Source organism: Ailuropoda melanoleuca, unplaced genomic scaffold (genome assembly GCF_002007445.2).
Source record: "Ailuropoda melanoleuca isolate Jingjing unplaced genomic scaffold, ASM200744v2 unplaced-scaffold2318, whole genome shotgun sequence".
Classification (NCBI taxonomy): domain Eukaryota; kingdom Metazoa; phylum Chordata; class Mammalia; order Carnivora; family Ursidae; genus Ailuropoda; species Ailuropoda melanoleuca.
The window spans coordinates 13,200-30,498 of record NW_023192926.1 but is presented as its reverse complement, the minus strand read 5'-3'; the positions used below and the strand labels follow the sequence as shown (position 1 = coordinate 30,498).

At 50.5% G+C, this 17,299-nt stretch overlaps 1 protein-coding gene across 5 annotated transcripts; it reads right to left on the bottom strand.

Annotated features, from left to right (window-relative positions):
* Nucleotides 1-22: 22 nt before the first annotated feature.
* LOC117798052 (ninein-like protein) lies at nucleotides 23-16,633 on the bottom strand. 5 transcript variants are annotated; one of them, XR_004622796.1, is made up of 10 exons: nucleotides 16,542-16,633; nucleotides 12,240-12,418; nucleotides 10,330-10,396; nucleotides 8,776-8,934; nucleotides 8,483-8,673; nucleotides 7,600-7,752; nucleotides 4,714-4,884; nucleotides 2,756-2,901; nucleotides 1,502-1,636; nucleotides 694-815 (listed from the first exon to the last, which is right to left on the bottom strand). XR_004622796.1 is itself a non-coding variant. In XM_034650466.1 (9 exons), exons 4-9 carry the CDS (start codon nucleotides 8,789-8,791, stop codon nucleotides 785-787), a joined length of 708 nt encoding a protein of 235 aa, XP_034506357.1. In that variant the 5' UTR covers nucleotides 8,792-8,958; nucleotides 10,330-10,396; nucleotides 12,240-12,418; nucleotides 16,542-16,633; the 3' UTR covers nucleotides 675-784. The 5 variants fall into 5 exon arrangements, 4 of the variants coding, with proteins under 4 accessions (XP_034506360.1, XP_034506357.1, XP_034506356.1 ...); XM_034650466.1 differs by lacking the exon at nucleotides 1,502-1,636 and having other exon boundaries at nucleotides 675-815; nucleotides 8,776-8,958; XM_034650465.1 differs by lacking the exon at nucleotides 1,502-1,636 and having other exon boundaries at nucleotides 675-815.
* Nucleotides 16,634-17,299: the final 666 nt, after the last annotated feature.

Here is a 17,299-nt window from a genome sequence, read left to right as displayed (position 1 = left end):
GTCTTGAGGACAGAAATCATGATTTCTTTTTTGCAGCTTTGGAACATCAGTAAACACAAAAATGATCTTTACGCCACTCTGCTGAGCAGATAGATGGCCCGAATACTCAGCTAATCGAAAGCCGAGCCCGACTAAAATGGAACGCATCCTCGGCCCTCAGTGACTGTGTTGAGGAACACTTTGTTCTCCTCTCCTGCCAGCCTCCCCAGCTCAGGAGCCCTCTGCCTGCTCTTGGAACACATCCCTGCCAACTGGAGGATTTCTGCCTCTGCACTCAAGAGCTCCAGTGTCAGCAGGATGTCAGGTCCCAGTGCCCCCTCTGGAACCTTGCTAAAAGGGACTAAGGGAGGACCCCGACATCAGTTTCTAAGCTTCTCACCAAGTGTGAAGACAGGCCAGTAACCCTGAAATGCTGTGGCTGTAAAAGCCCAAGCAGCAAGCCCCCCTCAACCCACACACGGGCATGTCACTCGAGGTACAGGGAGCACCTAGCTCTTTCCCTGTCCCCCCAAAAGTGCCCACTAAAGGAGAGCCAGTGGAAAGGCAATGTCGAGCCCCCTGTTCCCTGGGCCTGGCTTGGGGTGGACAAGGGCAGAATGCCCATTTCCCAGGAATCCCTCCACCCAGCAGCCTGGCCAACTGTACCCACCCCTCCATCCAACCACACTGGGCTCTTACTGGCAGAAGCTCAGCTCCTGGTGGTAGCAGGCCAAGGCCGCCTGCTGAGTGGCACCACCAACCATCATGGGCTCGTTCTCAAGGGCCCAGGTCAGCTCCAAAAGATTCACCTTCTCGTCCACACTGAAGTCGAGAATCTGGAAATAGCAAAGCCCATTGGGCAGGAAAGATGTGTGACTTCTTCAAACACTTCCTGGCTTTCCAAAGAACAAGCTAGGCCCAGATCTGCACTGTCCTGCAGGCAGCACCTGCCAACTTTTCTGTCTGTAAAGTACCTGCCTCTGTCCCCACTCATCTTATGGTGTGGATATGGATGAGACCCAGGCTGGACAGAGACCCTCTTCCTGAAAAAGTAACTGACACAGAAGGGGCATGTCCCAAGCAGAGGATGTCATGGGGACTGATAGGTGGCTGGGGGAGAGACCATTCTCCCTTGAAATAACTTGCTGTATGGACCCTGCTGGCCCTGGGAGCTGCATGAGGAGACCTGACCTGAGCTCAGTGCCACCAAGAAGCAAGCAGAGGACAGATGGAAGAGAGCCCTGACAACACCCCTGGGATGCCTTCTCCAGAGTGCCTGCCCAGGTGAGCCCCTAACGTCCGCTCTACTTAAGCCATTTAGAGTTGAGTTTTTATCATTTCAGGCTAATAGAATCTCCGTGAAATATGTGTATGGGTGGGTAGGAAAACAATGTGACAGATGAGGCATATGGCCCGGCACTCCACAGAGCAGAGCACTCTTTTCCCCTTTTTTCCATTCTCTTTGGAAAAAAGAGAATAAAACAATTTATATATATTGCACCACAGTAATAATAAACCATACCCATATACTCCTCTGCTCAACTGACAATGAAACACTCGCTGCATTTCCGTGTTGAGTATTCTTGGCCCCTGTTTCTTTCTATGATGTCAAAAAATCAGTTACGCCCAAGTCCAGAGGCAGGCACCGCGTCAGGGCCTATAGAGAAAGAGCCACAGCATTCCCAGATCATACGTGGGAATGAGGCATGGATACAATGGAGACTTGACTTTCCACTACTCCTCCGCCTCCCAGAGCGCNCCCGCCTCCCAGAGTGCTTCTGAAGAGAAATGACTTCAGGGTGAAGCGTATGGAGTAACCAGGAAGCTCAAGTTATTATTCCTCAAATACAGATGGCCCAGCAATCATGTCACCAGACAGAGGGCACAGACATGACAGATCATGGCAGCAGCTTCCCAATCAAGAAGAAAGGAGTCATCAAAAACCACACGGCATGGGCAGGAGCAGCCTCCAAGACAGCCCCACGCCCCTCACTTCCTGGCACCCACGCCCAGGTACTCCCCTGCCACGCCAAGCAGGGCCAGCCCATGTGACCCACAGGGTACTGAGGAGGTGACAGCATAGGGCTTCCAAGGCTGGGGTGTGGAAGACACGTGGCCTCCTCCCCGCTCTGGGGAGGGAAGCCCAGGTATGAGGAAGCTCAAGCACCCCAAGGAAGGAGCCACGTACAAGAAATAGAGGCCCTCCTACTACAGTAAGCATCAACCTGCCAACTTGGAAGCGGCAGCTCAGCCCCACTCAGGCCCTCGGAAGGCCTCTGACCAACCTCAGGGGAGACCCCTGGCTAGAACCACCCCACTACACAGTTCCCAAATTCCTGACCCCCAGAAGCTGCTCCAGACCAGAACGGTCATTGGGTGTGAAGGCGTAATTCAGTGGTGATTTGTTGANGAGGCATAATTCAGTGGTGATTTGTTGAGGGGGGACAGACAACCACTCCCAGACCTCCTCACAGAGCACTCCCGAGGGCCTAGATAAGAACCACCCTGAAATGGGCAGGGTCTCGAGAAGCTGGGTACATGATGCCAGCACGTCCAGGCAGAGGGCTCACCCAGATGGGTGCTTCCTTCTCAAGAGAAAGGCCCTTCTTTTTTAGGCACGGTGTGCTTACTGCTCTTAGCAGGGCAGCAGCCTGTGGTCTTGACCACCGATGTCACAGGTAAGCAGTTTCTGAGAGTGTCAGGGACAGGAAGGGGAGTGACTCAGCATGCCAGGGCCTGGATCACTTGCCCATTTGCTGGTNGGGGCCTGGATCACCTGCCCACTCGCTGGTGCTCCCGCCCTGGCTGTGCGTGCACATGAGACAGAAACACCTTCCAGGCCATGTGAGGAGTAAATAACTTCACGAACTTCACAGGTCCTTGCTTGGTGCCAAGTGCCAAGATTTCAGTAAACGTTGCTGCCTTTCAACAAAATGGAAGCAAACTCAGAACACAACTGGTAAATCATAAATTGCTGAAGAACTGGAAATACTCTGTGACAGCAGGAAGGAATAAAAAGAGTAAATGATGAAATGTCAGAGGCAAATTTGAGACTCACCATCTGTCACGTTATGAAGGCAACTGACCCACCCCCAACTGACAGGGAATCAGGAGCATAGTTTCAGGAAGAAGCCCCAAACCATGAACGACTTTGCTCTCTACCCTCCCTGGGGGCCAATCCAGTGATCCAGGCTCAGTCTCTGGCCTTCAGAACAGTCCCAAGGGCCAGCTGCCCAGGCCTGTCCTGGCTGTCAAGGCTCTGCCCAGGCTGCTGGGTAGCCACACTCAGCAATGGCCGATTTTAGGTCCAGGAGGGACTGGCCCAAGGTGTCAGGAGGACCATCTTACAGGCTGTTGTTGGTCTCCTCCATGTATTGTTAGTTTGTGCTAATAGGAACATTTTGAGAGGTAATATGACAAAGTCTATCAAGAGTTAAAACTCATAACTTCAGGAATCTAGCCTACAAAGAAATACCAGCATAGTAACAGGAAGATATACGTACATTTTAAACACCAAGATTTAGAAAAGAAAAAAACTCTACATGGACAACAAGAGGAAAAAGGTAACATAAATTAACAAGATACATATTACACTGATTTTGCAAAAAAAAAAAAAAATTTAAAGCTGGAGTATCTAAAATATGTATTTTTTTTCTGTGCCAGGGAAAGGCTCTACAGAACTCCCACTAAGCTGTTACGTTGCCACTCCTACAGAATGGGACCAAAAGAGGGCAGGCTTTATTATTTTATAATTTTCTGTACAGTTGGTACTTTTTTTTTTTACAACATAAAAGTGAAATTTGGAAATGAAAATCATCAGTGCAGCTTACCATATACACTTCCACCCAGCGTGTTCTTCCGTCACTCTTGTCCCGCCCCCAGACCAAGCTCCCTCCGAATCGCAGGGTCTGGCCCTGTGTCCCTGGGGGAGGTCAGACGGGCCCCGTCTGAGGACAGCCAGGCAGCACCCCTCTCCTTGCCCCACCCAGTGGAGTGCAGGTCTGGGGGAGTTGGGGTTATCAGGGGGAAACAGCTTGCCCAGGCTGGCAGGCAGCTCTGATGGAATTCAGGTTCACTGTGGAGCTCACCCTCAACAAATGGAAACACTCAGACCACTGGGACTGTGACATCCAGTAAGAGTCTCTACCACAAGGAAGGAAATTTCCTTCCCTTGTCTGGGACTGACTCCCTTATCCAGGTAAGCAGAACATCTCCATGGTTAACAATGCACTGAAGGGAATGTCTATACACTAAAACCTACTTTCAAATGGATTTGTTTCAGACTGTTGTTTTTCTGCTTCTTATTTATTATCTTTTTAAGTTAAAAATCTCCTATATTTTAAAGATTTTTATTTATTTATTTGTCAGAAAGAGAGCAAGGACAGGCAGGGGGAACAGCAGGCAGAGGGAGAAGCAGGGTCCTCGCTGAGCAAGGAGCCCGATGCAAGGCTCGATCCCAGGACCCTGGGATCATGACCCAAGCCAAAGTCTGACACTTAACCGACTAAGCCACCCGGGTGTCCCAAAAATCTATATTTTAATAGCAAAAAATAAAGAAGAAAGTGATTCCAATAGGTCTTTCCTACATGGGGTTCTCTGCAGAGAGTTCAGGCCCTGTGTGTCTGGGATTCTCTGTCCAGCCTCCTCTGTGGGCAGTGGGCCCCAAGGTCCCCCGCCAGCCCCCTGCTAACTGGATGCTTTCCCCAGGGCACTGTGGAGGGACCAGTTCCAGACCTGCAAGATCTCCCTGCCATTCCGAATCCCCTCCTGGGCCCACAGGGCGATGAGCTGCTCAGGAAACGCAAAGCCGGTGCCGTCATCAATGCTGCACAAGAGACGCGGGCCTGAGCACACAGACACCAGGGACGATGCCGTGGCGGTCTGGCAGCCAGCCTCCTCCAGGACCTGTGTGCGGAGAAAGGAAAGGTGCCTGTCAGCACTTCGGCCTCTGCTCATTTCTAGATTTTCCGACCTCAACAGCCTGTGCTCAGCCCTTCACTGTCTCGTTGAGGCCTGATGGGAACCACTCACACAGTGACCGTGAGCCCAGTCTCCCAGACTAGGAAACAGAGCCACGGCCCCATCGCGCGGTGTGCCCGACACCGTGCACCTCTGCAGGTGACAAAGCGGAGATCTGAACCCAGGGCTCTGGACACCCAGCCCACTGCCTTCTCAAGGACCCTGGTGCCTGCTCTCTGACCGTGCACCAGAGGCCTTGCCCGGGGAATGTATGAAGGGGTTTTAACCTCCGTCCGGGATTCAGTAATGGTGTGAACCTGGCTTCTCAAAGGGAGAGCTGGAGAAGGCGCCTGCTAACACTAGGAAATCCCGTCTGTGGAAAGAAACCCAAGATGGGCTTGAAAAGAAGAGATGGAATGGCCCAAACAAAGCCACACATCTCCCGAGGCCTCAGAAACACATCTCACAGCCGACAGAATTGGGGAGTTTCGGTTTTGTTTTTTTAAGACTTATTTATTTATGAGAGAGTGTGTGCGAGCAGGACAGAAGGCCGGAGGGCAGCAGACTCCCCACTGAGGGCAGAGGCTCGGTCTGAGCCTGAGATCCAGATCTGAGCCAAAATAAAAAATCAAATGCTCAACCGACTGAGCCACCCAGAGCCCCAGAACTGGGGAGTGTTAAGAAGAAGAGAAAGAAAATCTCTTGGCCAGAAAGCTGACCTAGTAGACTGAGGGGCTATAAGAATCCATGAGCAAGGTTATTTTCTGCCAGGGCACTTGAGTGGCTCAGCTGGGTAAGCATCTGCCTTTGGCTCAGGTCATGATGCCAGGGTCCGGGGATGGAGCCCCGCATCGGGCTCCCTGCTCAGTGGGGAGTCTGCTTCCCCCTCCCTTCCCTTGCTCTGCCCCTTGCCACTCATGCCTCTCTCTCACTCTCTCAAATAAATGAATAAAATCTTTTTTAAAAAATTAAAAAAAAAAAAGATTGTTTTCTGCTCCAGGCAGAACAAGCATTTGTTGTCTGGCACCACAGGAATGAGGAGCAACTACCCCTTCTTTCTGGCCACCAGGGTTCCTGCCACACTCCCAGGACTCCCCTCCTTGCTGGCCTCCTCTCCACCCCCTCACAGGAGTCTCTTGCTATTCCCAAACAATCCAAGCTTGGCTCATTGCCTGAAACACTTTCCCCCACACTCCCATGGCTGTGCTTTCCAGGGCTCTGCTCTGACAGCCCCTCCCAGCCCACCATGCCCCTCTCCACACTCAGTCCTCAACAGGTGCTCCCAGGCCCGCGTGCCCTCATCTGTCCTCAGCTGTGCCCCTACCTCCCCATAAACACTTACTCAGGGACTGGATGCTCACTAAGTTATACTAGGTACTTTACAGCCCTACAAAGTAGGCATTTGACCCGGTTTACAAAAGGGGAGAGGGTAACTCAAGAATGGTTGGGAATGTGGCCACAGCCATGTGGAGACGCTCAGACACCCAAATGCACTCTGACCACCCTTATCTCCCTCCCACCTATTTCCTTTGTAAGGACTGTGAGCTTGAGGACAGGTGTGCCATGGCCTAACAGGAGAAGGTGGGGGCTGGGCCCTATACCCGAGGGCCCAGCAGCACCATACCATGCCAAAGTCTGCACACACTATCCCCCACCTGCAGCTGTGTTGGCTCGGGGCACTTCCTGGGCAGGCAGGTGTTCCTTGGGCCCCTGCCTCTGATTAGAGGTGGGTCCCGCCTGGCCTCATTCCTGCGCCCCACGGCTCAGAGCCCTGTCCAGCTGTGCCTCCTCACTGGGACACAGGAACAGGGGCGGCTCCACCACAGACACACCCTCCTTCCACTGGCTCCAAGCAGGACTTGCTGGGACTTCACTGTGGCCTCTGATCTTATGTGGCCTGACACCTTCCTTTACTGCTCCTAGTTTCCTCTCTGTCCAATTCTCATCAGGTTCAGATTCAGAAACTGGACTCTCAGATTACCCAGCCTAGCAGAGAACAATGTTACTGGTCCTGCGCCACTGCCCACAAACTATGGGATCAGCCACATCAGCAAGACTCCTCAGAGAACCATGCCCTGTGGTGGAAGAGGGAGGTTTTCCTGTCCTGGGATGGAGAAAAACCAAATGCTAAGCCAACGGTCACCAAATGAGATTACAATCTAAATAACTGCCTAAAATCTCCTCTCCTCCATCTGCAGAACTGGTATTTGTATGAGAGAGAAAATTTAGGACTATAGGACAGGGAGAGCACAGGGTAAGAAGTACCTGGAGAGCTACTCCTAGGGAAGGTATGAATGCTCTTGCTGCAGCACGACAGGGAGGAGAGAAGGAGCTCTCCTACTGGAAGGCAGCCTATCCCACAACCAAGGAACTGCCATGTAATTCTCATAAAATCTCTATGAGGCAGGCACCCATTTTACATATGAACAGACTGAGGTTCAGAGAGGGCAAGTAACTCAATCTGGGACACACAGCTAGGGAGAGGCAATGCCAGACCAGCCCTAAGACCGGTGTGGTTCTAGAATCTAAGTCACGTGGCCTCCCACTTATACACATATGTGTACACACACCCCCCCCAACTCCCGGGTCTGTGAAGATGCTGACGACCAGAGAGCGACAGCAGTTACTGTTGTGGTTCAAGGCTTAATCATCCCATCTTACCTGGTAATGAGACCAGGACATGCTCGGTTTGACAGGAGTGGAAGATTCTGGAAGTGAAGTGGGCCCATGATTGAACAGGCCAAGCTGGAATTCCTCAAGACTCACTCTGCCGTCTCCATCTTGATCTAGTTTGTTAAACAGATCCTCCAGTTCCTAGACGAAAACTGCCACACTTGTGCTGAGGCCACCACCACCCAGGCCTTTCCCACCCCAGGCCAGGTGGTCTGCCCATCCTTACCAAATTCAAACTGTCTGGGACACACCTGACCTCCCTTGGCTCTGGCCTGTGAAACCTACATGCCTGGTCAGTTTCCACCCTGCTGTGAATGGACGCCACCTGCACTTCCTAATTCCACAAACACCCATTCAAAGTCTACCATGCCAGGAACTTGCTGGATGGTACGAAGAGGACATGCATATGGAAGGTGCCCTGAGCCCCCAGTGGTCCAGGAACTAGCAAGGACAGCAGGGCTATGGAGGATTTTACCAAGGGGAGCTTCCCCATCACCAATGCCCACCCAACTCCCCTCAGACCCTGCAAGAGGAAAGGAGGGGTGAATACAGCCCCTGGGGAGCACAGCCTGCCTCAGAGGGCATGATATCTGGGCTGCGTGGTAGAACTGGGCAGTGCAGGAAGGGGAAAGGGCACTCTAGGCAGAGGAAGGGTCATGAGTGATGCTCTGATGCCAGTGAGGCAGGCCATCTATGACCTGCGTGGGCGCAGACCTCAGCAGCAGCACCGAGAGTTACCAGAGAACTTCAGACCAGAAAGTGGTACAGCCACATCTGTGTCTGGAGGGTGAAGGGGTTCTCCAGACCCAACACCGACCTGACCGTTGCAAACAGCCCGTCCTCCAGTGTGGTCTGCCCTGGCCCCTCTCACCTCCTTCTCCAGTCCCTGGAGCCCGATGCTCTGGCAGACAATGGCCAGCTCTTGCTCATTGAGGTGGCCACTACTGCCAACGCCCAGCTCTTCCCAGATGCCCCGGACCCGGCTCTCAGGGGTGTCCAAGGAGGGGCTGCAGGGCTTCTGGAGGCACCCGAAGACCTCAGGACCCCAAGCTGGCACCTGGCCTGAAGCAGGGAGAGTGACAGGTAAACCCCACGCTCCAGGTGGAAGCACCTGAGGGAAACGCAGCAATGCTGGCAATGTACTGTGAGATCAGACGCACACACCTGAATAGCAAAGCATAAGAGGTGGGATCTAGGTGATGGGTACATAGCTGCTCACAGTAGGGTTCTTTCATCTCCACTCTGTGTTTGCAGATTTTCATAATAAAATGTCTTTGGGGGTAATCTCTGGTCCATGTGGGGAAAGCTTTTTCTGAAGGGAACCTCCAAAAGTCAGAAGTCAGACCACTTAAAGCACATAAAAGAGGGCTGCATTATTTCTATTCACCAAAAAAACCCAAAACAAAACCCAACACACACACACACACCAAAAAACCAGACTAGTTTTTAAAAAAACAATTTCTAGTAACTTATGTTTCTGAGCTTTGCCAGAGAAACAACTTGTGGAAGAACACAGACACTGGGGGTACCCATGAGAAGGCATCCATGGACGGGCCATGCTTCAAGCCAGACATCCCCTCCATGGCCAGTCCACACTGAACTCTGTGCTCATGAACAACACTGTACTGGGCTGAGGAAAATGCCTTCTTTGAGATCCCTCTTAGCTTAAAGAGTCTGACATGTCTAAGTAAAAACATAACAGCACCTCTGATACTAGGGTTTCTTTCTCAGGACGTGGGAGGTACGTCAGCCCTCTGAGGTCTGACGTGCGTTTCATGCACCACCGTCAGTTCTAAACCAGTGGAAGGGTTTCTGTTCAAGGCTAGGAAGAACCTGCAGTCGAAGACCCCAAATTGCACCATGCACCACCTTCCCAGCCAGTCCTTCCTTTCCCACCCTAAATTTAGGCTTGAGGCCAAGGCAGTTAAGGTGTGATGGCGTGGCCGCTCTTCCTGACCTGTGTGCTTCATCCAGCAGCCCAGGTGGGTGCTCAGGTCAGTCCCTATGACCCCCACCGAGGCAAACAATGATCAATAGCCTTGGTCCTTGAGGACCACATTCTAGAGCATGGCTCGGTTCCAGCTGCTGATTTTTTTACTGTGGCAGAAATTCAAGGTCAATTTAGGTCTCTCCCTTCAAATCAAGTTTCTGCATTTTCTGCCCTGTGACACACCCACGTGGGAGGTATCATTAAGGCATCCACAGACCCACAGGTGGATACACTGTGATCTGCTTATGTACACCTGCTGCTTCCTTCTGGTTGCTCCTGCAAGGCTCCTGAGGGCCAGCACCATGTCTGGCATTTTACCTGGAGCATAGACAGGGCTGCTGACAGTTGCCAAGACTGCTTGCACACAGCCAGGAAGAAGATGCGCCCAGGCCCAGCCCATCAAGAGGGCAGTGCAACAGGACTGAGACCCCCAAGGCCATGCCTGCCAGCTGGAGTCACACTGGTCCTCACAGACTATGAGACGTGGCAGGACATACTGCTCGCTTGGCCAGTGGCCTCTAAGGGTCTGACCTCAGGGGATGCTGAGGATCAAGTGACCACCTCCCAGCTGGGACTACCTCTGGAGTAGGGGCCCACCAGGGACACCACCCACTCGGCATGCTTCCCAGGAAATTACACACGGCTGGCTCACTGACCAATGACCTAGCTCCTTGAACTTCAAAGCACTGGTCAAAGGTAGGGAGCATCGACCATGACTCTGACTTTACCTCGTGCTTCAAACAACTCATTCTGAGGCTCTTTAGCACTTTCGGCTTCTTCGTCTGACTTGAGACTCTGTGAAAATGGAAAGAAAAAGATATGAATTCCCCGGAGTACGTGGCAGTGACAGAGCTCCAGGAACAGACAGAGGGTATGTTCTGGGGCTGGTAGGGACTAAAGAGTAGGAACAACAGCTGGTGAGATGCAGCTCCTTGAGGGAAAGCCCACAGCTCCCTCTCACAGACCATGCGCTACAGTGCAGACACGGGAACACAGGAAGTTCCTCAACATAAACCAAAAATCATCAGTAGTTCACACTAAAAACACTATCAAGCACCTGCACCTTGAAAGGGGAGAAAAATGCTTCCCAACCAACAGCTCCTTGTGGCACTGGCTTCAGACACCAGCACTGGAGAGGAGCGGTTGTGGAGCACGGTCAACCTGCCATCACATGACATCATCTTGACTCAAGCTTAATGGTCCTCACCTCTCTGCACCCCGTCCCTTATCATCCTTATCAGTTCGGCCAACAGCTGGAGGGAGAGTGTTTTTTTCTGTCCCTCCAGGAGCTCCAGGGACCAACGATGCGAGCAAGCACCTGACACCGCAGGGCCCTTTGCGAGCTGCACCCTGCAGGGGGCAGGTCACCAAGAAATACTTGACTCGAGTAAAAACCTTACGTTTTTGTGGCCAAATTAGCCAACTACAAAGTCAAAGTCTGCTTCTGACAGGTGCTGTGAATCCCATGACTGATCCTGGAGGGAATGCCAAGTTGACCAAGACTCAGCGTCCCTCAGAGCCAGCACTGAAGTGAGAGTGGAATCTGGGAGCAGGTGGTATGTCCCCTTTTTCTAATGCACTCAGCCCAACCAACAACCTTAAAAACAATGTTTTCCCATGTTCTAGTTCCAGGGATCCAAGGTGGTTTTATCGAGCAGAATGGTACAATGGAGACAGAGCAGACTCCTCAGACCTCCATCTCTGAGGACCAAAGCTAAAGATGATAAAANAAATCTCTGAGGACCAAAGCTAAAAATGATAAAAAAAAAAAGTAGACTCCAGGGGTTTGTTGGTATTGTCTATGCATAGAACATCCATGAGCAAAGGGACTCTAGGATTTAAGTAGATAGGTTTGCCTCAACAAATGTTGAACATATAAACAAATTAATGTGAGAGGCCCAGAGCTGTCTTACTAAAAATAAGCCCCCATAAAGCCCCACCTGACAAAATGGACATCATAAATAGCAGGAACCAAGAACCTTCTGAAATTCTTGAAAATAGGTCTAAGGAATCCATGGTTAACTTGAAAGCTGTGGATCTGCCCCACGGATATTTCCTGACATGAAGGCTGTCAGGCTCCAGCAGCCCATCTCCTGGGTTGGTCCCAACAGCAGTGAACAACTCAGAGACATGGGGGCTAGAATCAACCCCCAAGGCCCTGGAAGGTGTCTGGTACATCTTTGCCAAATTGTAAATGTGAGGGCCTTGGTATATTCTTAGTATTCAAGGCAGGTGGGACTGTGGGCTTGGTACTTCCAAACTCCTAACCTTGCAGGGGCATCAGAAAAGCATCTTCCCTTTCTTTCCTCACTCCTATGAAACCATAAAACCAGTCCTCTTGCAGTGCTGGGGGAAAGCAGGTGGCGGTAAGCAGGGGAGGGAAAGAAACAAGTGATTTGGGCACCAATTCTCTGCTGCCCCAATGTCTGAAGGAGTACGCTCGCTGGTCAGAATTTCCCTGCAGACAATCAGACCCAGAGACACTTGAGAATGAAATGTCATTTCCCATCATGCACCCATGCTTCTGCTAACTTGAGATGCCCAGGAATGCCCACCTGCCCCTCACACTCTCTTGTGGTCATGTCACAATGACTAAGTGAAATGGTGACCTGGGGTGGGGAAGGGGAACCTGACCCACCTCCACACTTTCCAAAGATGCAGAGCGGTGGAGCTGGCTTCTCCCAGTGGTCCGGGCCTGCTGTTCTGGTGAACAGTTGGCTTCTGTTGCAGAGCCACACGGCTCAGGCTCAGGCCGGCTCCAGCGACCGTACCGCTTAGAGCCGCTCACGTACTTTGGCGGGACATCACGAGAGGCAGCTGGAAAGAAAATGGGAGATTTGGGGGTGGGGGGGCTGCACACACTGCTGTAACACATTTCAAGATGTGGAGTGCAGCTCTTACAGATGCACACAGAGAATGCCTAGAAGAACACAGAGACCAGTTAATAACAGTCCATCTATTCTCCCTAATCCTTGGGCAGCAGACTGAGAAACCCAGGCTGGGAAACAAGACTTTCTACTCTAAACCCTATGTCCTGTTTAAATTTTTCTTTTCTTTTTCTTTAAGATTTTATTTATTTATTTGTCAGAGAGAGAGAGCACGAGCACGTGCACTCAAGCGGCATACTGGGCAGTGGCAGGCAGAGGGAGAAGCAGGCTCCCCACTGAGCAGGGAGCCCAATGCAGGACTCGATCCCAGGACCTTGGGATCATAACCTGACCTGAACCGAAGGCAGACACTTAACCAACTGGGCCACCCAGGTGTCCCTGTTTACATTTTTCTGAGCATATTTTGCTTTTGTTTATGGAGTAAAAGACTACTACTAAGAAAAGACTTCTTGTTTATATAATAGAAGACTAATACTAATAGCTTTTTATTAGGAAAAAAGAAAAAAAAAACACCTCCAATAATCCAGCAACATACTGCTCTAGAGACCAGAAGGTCACTTCCCATCCTGCTCACTTCAGGGACCTGATCTGGACAGGGCCATCAGGGCACTGTGGGCATGGGCCTCAAACACAGCCCAGGAGGCTGAAACTCTGCAGGTCTTAAATTTGGGGCAGAGGCAGGCATGGGTTTTAGCTTGGGATTCATGAGAACCCCTTAAACCCTAACAATCCCTTGCATTTCCTTCTTCCCTCCTGACCTATCCACTGCTGTACAGAGCAGCTGGGACCTCTCAGGGAAAAAAATGACACTGACTCTGTGTGGAATCTGGGTGGTAGGAGAGAGACTGGGGAGAGCATCATGGCCAGTGACCAGGACAGGACACAAGTTCAGAGGAAAGTAACCAGAATGGGCTGGTTGGAGAGAAAGGCACAGGGTCCAATGTGGTAAGGCCAGGCCAGCGAAACTGAGCATTTCTCTGAGAGGTGTCACGCTCCTTCTAGCCAAGTACCACATCATTTCCTTCTTCCAGGCCAGAGCCCCTGCCCTTGGGACCACATCAGAGGAGGGGGCTGGGTACAGCCTGGCCAATTGGAAGCACGGTGATACCAGTGTCAGACAGACACTGGGGTTGAGGGAGGAAGGCGCCAAGTTCCACATGGGATGTACGGACTGCGAAGTGACAGCATGACATTTAAGGTGGCTGACACTATGCAGGGCGAATATAGCATTTATCACCTCACTGGGACACTTGGAGGGAATCAGGGACACTACACCAGTCACCCTGGGACAACAGGCATGTGATGTGCTGAAGAGGAGGGCAAAGTATCCAAGTCAGCAGAGAGAAAACAGAACCTGTGAGCAGACCCAGCAGCGTTCAGAAGGGGGAAGCCACAAACATGGAAAAAGGCTCCCCCCAGAGAGCTATCAAAAGGGTAAGTGAGGACCGGTGAATACAGGCTGTTGTTGCATCTGAGAGTGGGTTCCACTTACAGAGAGGCTGCAGGCTGGTTAATGTGGGCGGAGGAAGAATCGTCCACCTTGAGGTGGTTTAGGAAGAGGGAAAGTCCTATCAGGCAGGAAATGGGAAGCTGGGGCACATTTAGGAAACCAAGCACAGAAAACTCAGAGGGGCTCTGATGCCCCCCTCCTTAGGTGGGCATGAGGGGAGGAGTCTCAGGCCACACATATGACCATTTAATCGAGGAAAGCTTTGAAATTCAAAAGAAAAGAAAAAGCCAAAGGAAAAAAAAATAGAATAGGTGGAAATAACCCACAAGTCCTAAAATAGCTCCTTTCTCCTTGGAGGAAATGAGTGACACGCACAATCCAGTTTTACGTTTAGAAGTTCCATGCATTCTCTAGCATGGGAGGGGCACATGCAGTGTCAGGGACACTGGGCACCTTTCCATTCCTGTACACCACCACGGGCCACATTCCCAAATTCTGTGTTCATAAAGGCTAGTGGCCTTCTTCACCTCTTGGGGAAGAAAAGTGCCAGACAAAACAGCCAGAGAATGCCCTGAGGGTCCTGCAAATGGTTCCCACCCCTGGTCTGCTCCTCCCAGGGCAGGGTTCTAGGCACTACACCCAGGTGCTCCGCAGCCTTCCGAAGCCAGGGGAAGGAGTAAGTTCTGTCTACACTGCATATACAAGGGCCCAGAGCTTACAACTGGAAAACTGTGACTCAAATCTTGGTCATCACTTATTAGCTGTAGGATCTTGGACAGAAAAATCCTTTCACACATCAAGCCTCAGTTCCTCATTTGAATACTGGGCATGATAATGCTACAGATCTCTGGGAGTCTGGCACACTGAAGACAATCGATGTGAGCGCTCATCCTCTCCACTTCCCACTCCCCTGCCCCAAACCCTCCCACACTGTTATCCCTGTTATCCAGTCATGCACCTGCTCCAGACCGAGGATCAGCCATGGCAGAAGCCTACCCCGGGGCTGCGGGAAAGAGCTCCCTCCTCAATCTGCTCATCAATACCACGCCTCCAACCTCACACTGCCCCATGCCCCATTTCACTCACCTGCCCAGTACTCATCAGAGATAACCAAGATGGGTCTGAAGCATGGCTGCCACTCACAGCCTCAAGTCTGATAGAGCAGGCACTAACGGCAATGTCTGTCAGCATCTTCTGACCCTCACCCCGCAGTCTACATGCCCCCGACTGGACCGTTCTCCAAAGCCTCCCTCCTCCTCCTGACCATGACCAAAGCCAGGGGACATCCCCCCTCAGGACACCACTTCCACTTGGACATGCTATCTTTGTCCCACCAGCCCCATTCCCAAAACAGGGGTCCGATTAGGCGTATCAGCGCAACATTACTGTCTGACAAAAGCTACAGCAACGTCTGTCTCTGGCTGCTGGCATCCCACCTGCTCTCCCAACCTCAGTGGTCTAGATATTCCCGTGTCTGCGCTGAGCTTTCAATTCTTGACACTTCGACTGCTCTAAATCTACTTTATCTTGTCAACGGCCCATGCCGTAAGGACAGCACACGGTATTATCTGACACTTGTGATACTGTGATTTATAATAAATACATATTTGCTCTTCATCTCATCCCTGGCCCAGAGCTCCTAAAACCCCTGGAATTTCCTAAGTGACAAGAGCAACCAAACCTGAGTTTATGTTAATCAGGTGACTTCTGGAAAGCCCTTAAGGATGGGGGCTGGTTGCCAAAGGACCCAACCATGTGATTAGAGGGTTAGAATGTTCAGCCTTACCCTGACCTCCAGGGAAGGGGGAGGGGCTGGAGGTTGAGTTCAATCACCAATAGCCAATGATTTGATCAATCACACCTATGTAATGAAGCCTGCATAAAAACCCAACAGGATGGGGTTCTGAGAGGTTCTGGGGTGAACACACAGACACTGGGGGAGAATGGCGTGCCTGGAGAGGGCATGGAAGCTCTGCATCCTTTCCCCATACCTTGCCCTGTGCTCTCTTCCACCTGGCTGTTTCTGACTTACATCCTTTTATAATAAGCTGGTGATCTAGTGAGTAAACTGTTTCCCTGAGTTCTAGGAGCTCCTCTTGGAAATTCATGGATCCTGAGGAAGGAGTTGTGGGAAACTCTGATTTATAGCCAATCAGAAGCATAGGTGACAACCTGGACCTGTGACTGGCATGTGAAATGAGGACCATATAATAGGATTGAGCCCTCACCTGCAGAATCTGAGGTGACCTGGAGGTAGGCAATGTCCGCACTGAGTAACAATGGAGGACATCCAGAAGGGGGAGAATTGCCTGGCATGGGACAGACTACCACATATCAGGTGACCAGAAGTGCTGTGTGTAAAGGAAAACAATAGAGCTTCTCCTTTCCAACACTATCGCGCAAATAAGGAAACAGAAGAAGAAAAAAACCCAAAGTCCTGTCCCAGTCCACACAGGCTGGCAGTAAGGGGGTGGAGTTACAATTTAGTTCTCAGACTTGCTATATTCTTCAATCTGAATATCACACCCCAGAAGGTAACAGATAAATAATGGAAAAAAACAAACAAACAAACACTTGAAGTGAGAGGAGGAAATCCTCTTACTTGACTCCAAAGAACTGTCTCCATCCAAGGGGCCAGCACCAGCATTTGATGACAACACTGCCACAAGACCTTCCTTAAGTTCCTCAAAGGTGACCTGGTGAGTATGAGAAGAGAGGGCAGCACTACTTACAACAGATCACTACAAAATATCTTAGCCTTTTGTTTTTATTCTGAGATGGAAACATCTTATTGTTGCCTTTAGCTCTGAGAACATTCATTTCATTTTTTCTAATATTCACTTAAGATTTGTCTTAAATAAAAAAATATAACAAGAAAAGTAAAAGTGAGCCACAAACTAATCACCAAAAACCCCCTATTACCAATTTTAATAATTAGAAAATAGTATCCAAAAGGGGGATCTGATGATCATAAAACATGAATATACATAAAGAAAACATCCAGGCTATCATCACCCCACCAAGAAATGGAAATGATACCAGCACCTTAGAGGTTCCTCCACCACAGCTCCTTTCCTAATTAAATTCCCTGCCCCCCTACTCTGACTTTTATGGTATTAACATCTTTGCTTTTTCCCCCCATTTGTATGCATCCCAGCACAATATGGTTTAGTTTTGTCTCCTTTCAAATTTGGTCTAAATGGAATCATATGCATATATTCTTTTATGTCCCGCTTCTTAGACTTACTTCTGTAATATCCATTCAAGCTGCCATGTATAATGCATTTTCTCTGCTGTATAGTATTCTATCGTTTAACTGTGCAAAAATTTATTTTTTTTAAAGATTTTATTTATTTATTT